Source organism: Sinocyclocheilus anshuiensis, unplaced genomic scaffold (genome assembly GCF_001515605.1).
Source record: "Sinocyclocheilus anshuiensis isolate Anshui unplaced genomic scaffold, SAMN03320099.WGS_v1.1 scaffold234, whole genome shotgun sequence".
Lineage (NCBI taxonomy): Eukaryota > Metazoa > Chordata > Actinopteri > Cypriniformes > Cyprinidae > Sinocyclocheilus > Sinocyclocheilus anshuiensis.
Window position 1 is genome coordinate 1,147,434 of NW_015544165.1, and position 6,403 is coordinate 1,153,836.

Here is a 6,403-nt window from a genome sequence, read left to right on the forward strand (position 1 = left end):
TACATTTAGGCTATCCATCGGATAGTAGCCTACCAAAATCTTATTAACAGTAGAAGTTAAATCTTACTGTAGTCTTCAAATCTGGGTACTGTCTTACGTTTTAAAATCACAAAGGGAGTTTGGTGCCATCAGGCTAACGTGACAGTCACGACTAATGCAGCTGTAAGGTTTTCTTTACTCGTGATCTTTACAACACGCATTACATTACGTATTTCATGGCACACTCGTTTTATGCGTATTTGGCGCCACCTATTGTTGTGGGTGTATTATTGACATGTCAAAGTCTAGACCCTGAATATAAGACGACCGCGTTTTTTCAGATGTATTTCCAAGAAAAAAACATCGTCTTATATTTGGGTCAATACGGTAGTTTCGCTTTCACAACGAATCACACAGCGCCTTCACGACATGGCGGTGGCAACAACAATACTACAGCGAGAATAAAGTTACGCCTTCTTTCTTTGCGTGAACATTTGGGCGGCGTTATGCAAATCTTCCCACATCGTGACGTAGACATGTGGGGGCGTGTTAGAACGAGCCGTTTTAGGTAGGCGTGGCTGACTCTTAACTTTTATAAAGAATATCTCTTTGGATTTGAGACTTTAGTCTTTGCAACTTTACAGATCTTCTTTATGCACCAAGAGCTTGTAACACTCCAAAGAGAAAGGAACAATTGAAATCGCATCATATGACCCCTTTAACTTGATATACTAAAATAATTAAAAACTAAAACTGAAATAAAATTAACACAACTATGAAGACATTAAAAAATCTAATAAAAAATGACAAAATCACAACAAAATTACTACAACTTTAACTAAAATTAAATAAAAACGAAAATATACAAATAAAAATTTATTCAAAACGAAATAATTCTATAATAGTATCTCAATGATAATAAATTGACACTGCTTCATATATCATTCATGAGGCAAAAGTTACTCAGGCTAGTCTAAATAAATCAGATAAATAATCTGCCAAAACCTAGTGGCAACAGAATCAACAACAACAACACAAAAAAAATGTTTTGTGGTGTTACCCTGTGTAATAACTAATAAACGCTGTAATGCAAAGTATGTCCACTTTTCTAAAGTATTTACAGTTGACATAACTATGCATTTTTATACTTATATTGACTAAAAAGTGGATTTAAAAGGTGAAGGCTCAAAACAATTGGAACAACTTTTTAGGTTTATAAACTGTTGGTCTATAACTGAAGAAACAGCGAAAGGGACGTTTTTTGCTACATTTGCAATACAATAAACATATAAAGAGCACAGATAGCCACTGCTGACAGCACAAATATTTACCTGCAAAGTGACTCCTGATACTCTTCGCAAACATATCCCATACATCATTGCAGTCAAATGCCAGGATGTTTGTAGGCCGAATTTAGTGACACTGGCGCCATCTAGTGGATAGAAAGGCACTTTACAATCAAACATTTCATTAAACGTAGGCAAATGGTACAATTACACAGAAGATATGAACATTTAATAACAACAAGCTATGTCATGACGGCACAGTAAAGTTAAGTGTAACAAACAAAGGTGAGAGTGTGTGGGGGGCTATTCATACACAGGTGAGCACAATACACACACCCTCCCACAGGGGCGTTGCACAAGATCCCGGGCCCTATGCAAAGGCAGTCCTTCCCACCACACACTCGGATGCAATCATGAACACATATCCCTGCACTCATACAGTAACTGCCTACTTTTATGACCTAATAAATAAATATAGACTGTAAGTATTGAAATGAATTATAAAATCTGAAGACTATTTAATACTGCTGTTTAATAAAACTATTCAAGTGTAAATTATATCACAATTTTGATAAAACATACAAAATAAGGCAGAATCTATATGTAGGCCCAATATACCTTTTGGCACATAACATCTACTGGAGTGGACAGATGTATTTTGTCACCAAAAATGACCAGAAATGTGACCAAAAATATTTAAGACCCACTGAATCTGAATTTAAGACTTTTAAAGGCCTTTTTAAAGAAAAACTTTATTTAAGACTTCTTAAGGACTCGCGGCCACCCTGTTTATAGGAAATTAATACATTGTGGTAACATTATTTTTATTTCAAAACAACTTATGAAAATCACAAAATGAAATTTACACCATAAACATTAAATGGTAAAAGGACAGATAAACCCTCTTCCATACTGTTCAACTTGACAAGAGTACAAAATAGTTTGTCCTATGCAACTATCCTTAAAAGATCTTTAGCTATCCATTAAATACGCTGTTCTTTTGTCATAAATTATACCTCCATAATTATATTCCTAATGTTAAAAGACACATCAAAATAATTCCATCATACAGAGTCCATCATGATCATGTGTTTGCAATACATTATAGCATATCACTCAAAAAGGCTGCATACCAAACACTATTTGCACTACAAAAAAAAAAATCACATCATGTAATGAGACACGTCACCCACAGAGAGCCCATATGCCACCTTCAAAGGCTAAGGAAAAACACAAACCATTTATGTTAGATAATATTAACTGCAGAAAATAGCTTCCAGTTTTGCTAGTTACTGTAAGCATCTTCTGTATAAACTTTAGAGTAACAGTTTTAGAAATTATAGCAATACTTTATAGATTTAATTGACCCATGATACAAAACCTTAAAGGGATAGTTCACCTAAAAATGAAAACTGTCATCATTTACTCACCCTCATGTCGTTCCAAACCTGTATGAGTTGCTTTCTTATGTTGAACATAAAAGAAGATATTTTGAAGATTGCTGGTAATCAAACAGTTGGTGGTTGCCATTGATTTCCATAGTATTTTTTTTTCCTACTATGGAAGTCAATGGCAACCACCAACTGTTTGATTACCAGCAATCTTCAAAATATCTTCTTTTATGTTCAACATAAGAAAGCAACTCATACAGGTTTGGAACGACATGAGGGTGAGTAAATGATGACAGAATTTCATTTTTGGGTGAACTATCCCTTTAATACAGCACGTTAAGAAAATCTATAAATGTTATTGACCTGAAGTCTTCGAAAGGGTTTATAGAGAAGATATGCAGTTTATTTAAAATACCTGCATGCTTATTTAATGAAGTAACGCCAAACAAGACAGTCGTATCGCTGCACTCTTTTTTTCCATACTCAACACGAGTAAAAGAAAGACTGTGGAATCTGTCACAGAACATGCATGATTGTCTTGTGTTGTAAGACATGTTTGTACAGTTCTGAAAGTTTGATGTAGGAAGCAGAATTGTAAAAGGAAACTAAAAAACAACTCATAAGACTTGACAGAAGTACTGATGGAACTGGACAGACGAGCAGAATTTCCCTACAGAAGGCATTTGCACTTGTCCATTAGCAGTCCATTGACGGAGAGGGATGAGGTGTGGGAGCTACTGCAGCTGTGGTGAGGGTTTTGTTCTGCTTTCACAGAAGGCAGTGTGTTGACAAGGTGGCACCCATGAAGCCATTTACGCTTCCCTTAGTACCTGTGTAAACAGCAGGTCATTTAATATTCCTTAGAAAGGCAAAGTAAAGAGCACAATTAATTGAAAACAATAGGCTGTCTCTCACCTTTCTGGCAAATTCTGGGAGGATGAATGCAGCACGGTGGATTTCAGGATTGTAATATTTGAGGTTCATGCTCTCGATCTCATCTCTTGGTAGTTCTCGTAATGGCTCATGGAAATTTGTTTTCTGCAATAAACACATGAATTAATTTACTAATGATATTATTATTATTACCATCATTATTATATTATAAATACACAATTTGGTAAGCTTTTAACTGTTTTTGAAAGTCTCTTGTGCTCACCAAGGCTGCATTTATTTGATGAAAACTAAAGTAAACAGTAATATTGTGAAATATTATTACAATGTAAAATAACTGTTTTCCTATTTCATATATTTTTTATTTATTCCTGTGATAGCAAAGCTGAATGTTCAGCAGCCATTATTCCAGTGTTCAGTGTCACATGATCCTTCAGAAATCATTCTAAAATGCTGAATTGGTGCTAAAGAAACATTATCATCAATGCTGAAACCAGTTGTTCTGCTTTATGTTTTTGTAGAAACTGAAAATACCTTTTTTTCAGGACTATCTGATGAACAGAAAGTTCAAAATAACAGCATTTATTTGAATTAGAAACCTTTTGTAACATTATGAACTGACTTTACTGTGATCAATTTGGCATCCTTGCTGAATAAAATATTAATTTTTCAAAAAAAAAAACGTACTGATCACAATCTTTTTAAACAACAACATGTATAAAAGCAATAACAGGAATTGTAAAGCTATTCAATCAAAAGCAGCATCATTGAATGCTAAAACTTACCGGATTTTTACTGCAAAGCATGAAGCCGATTTGTCCACTTGGATATGTTGGAATGGTGCAGTATGCATAGTCTACAACAGGAAAGAGTGTCTTACAGAAGGTCCGCATTTCCTTTATTAGCTCCAAATGCAACCACTGACACTCTCCTGTGAAATTACAAGCAAAAATTACAAACTTGCCAAATGCATGCCATTCATATTCTTAATTTTGAGCTTTTTTGTAGATTTGCAGTTGTATCAACCTTGACAACAGAGAATTCCCCCCTCACAAAGTGCTGTTTTCATGAGCTGATAGTATGACTCTTTGAACAAGCTTTCAGCCGGACCTGTGACAGGGTCAAATAAACACCATGTTTTATCTGGGAGTCAATAGCTACATCATTATTTACCAATGCAAAGAAGAAACTTCAACGCCACACATTGGGCTGCATACCGACAGGGTCTGATGAGTCTGTGATGATGACGTCAAAAGCATCCTGATTCATTTTCATAAATTCAAAGCCATCACCTACATGCAGAGTAAGTTTGGGGCTGAAGAAGCCTTTTGCCATTCCAGGGAGGTATTTCTTGGAGACATTTATTACATCCTGTGGGAAAACATAATCCATGAAATTAATCAGCTTGTTAAAGCATGAAATAATTTTAAGAAAATGGCAAAACTTTCAGATATGCTGGAAAATTAATTTCCAGAGTGAGTTTCTGATACCTTCATACGTGTGTCATACATCAAGACTAAATACGAGAAGATTAATCAGACTTGACAAGACTTGAGACAAATTTTAAAAAAAATATTTAAATACATGAATTAAAAAACGGAAACAAAAATGAGAAAGAAACTTCTGCACAGAACCATGAGAGACAACAAATGAGTAGATGAAAAACTATTCAACTATTTTACATCCTTTGATGCAAGATTTATTAATGTTTAGAAGTCTCTAATACCACTGTGTTTATTAGATTTTTTAAAAATACAGTAAAAACAGCAATATTGAAAAATATTATTTGAATTTAAAGTTTTGTATTTTAATACATTTTAAAATGTAATTTATTCATGTGATGGCAAAGCTGAATTTTTAGCAGCCATTGATACAGTCTTCAGAATCACATGATCCTTTCATGAAGTCACAAAGTTTGGGGTCGGTAAGATTTTTTTAATGTTTGTGAAAGACGTCTCTTAGGCTCACTAAGGCTGCATTTATCTGATCTAAAATACAGTAAAAACAACAAGATTGTGAAATATTACATCTTAAATAACTGTTTCCAGATTAATATTATATTTAAAATATATTTAAATTATTATAATTAAAATATAATATAAATTAAATATAAATTACACTTAAAATGTAATTTTTTTTCCTGTGATGGCAAAGCTGAATTTTCAGCATCGTTACTCTAGTCTTCAGTGTCGCATGATCCTTCAGAAATCATTTTTAATATGCTGAGTTGGTGCTCAAGAAACATTTATCAATGCTGAAAACAGTTGTAAATATATTTACTGTCATTTTTGATCAATTTAATGCATCCTTGTTGAATAAAAGTATTATTTACTTTATTAAAGGGATAGTTCACCCAAAAATTAAAATTCTGTCATTAATTACTCACCCTCATGTCATTCCAAACCTGTAAGACCTTCGTTCATCTTCGGAACACAAATTAAGATATTTTTGATGAAATGTGAGAGCTCTCAGACCCTGCATAGACAGCAAAGCAACTGTAATGTTCCCAGGTCCAGAAACGTTGTAAGGACATCGGTAAAACAGTCCATGTGACATCAGTGGCTCAACTTCAGTTTTGCGAAGCTACGAGAATACTTTTTGAGCGCAAAGAAAACAAAAATAATAATTTATTCAACAATTCTTCTCCCCTGAGTTACGTCTTCCACCATTTTAAAGAGTATCACAACGCATACGCATGCTTTCCCCTAAGCATAAACAACGCTGATTACGCATATTACGTTCATGCGCGTGCTTTCTCCCCCGAACATAAACAGCGCTGATTACGTCGATTACGCTCTTGGGTACTCTCCAAAATGGTGGAAGACGTAACTCGGGGGAGAAGAATTGTTGAAAAAA

At 34.3% G+C, this 6,403-nt stretch overlaps 1 protein-coding gene across 1 annotated transcript in view; it reads right to left on the reverse strand.

Moving 5' to 3' along the window:
* Positions 1–2,929: 2,929 nt before the first annotated feature.
* LOC107695748 (spermidine synthase-like) overlaps positions 2,930–6,403 on the reverse strand; it is a 5,738-nt gene continuing 2,264 nt past the window's right edge. The window contains exons 4-8 of the mRNA XM_016495773.1: positions 4,765–4,918; positions 4,574–4,657; positions 4,333–4,478; positions 3,572–3,694; positions 2,930–3,486 (exon numbers count right to left, since the gene is read on the reverse strand). Coding sequence (XP_016351259.1) covers positions 3,469–3,486; positions 3,572–3,694; positions 4,333–4,478; positions 4,574–4,657; positions 4,765–4,918 — 525 coding nt within the window. The 3' untranslated portion in view covers positions 2,930–3,468. The remainder of the gene's footprint in view (positions 3,487–3,571; positions 3,695–4,332; positions 4,479–4,573; positions 4,658–4,764; positions 4,919–6,403) is intronic.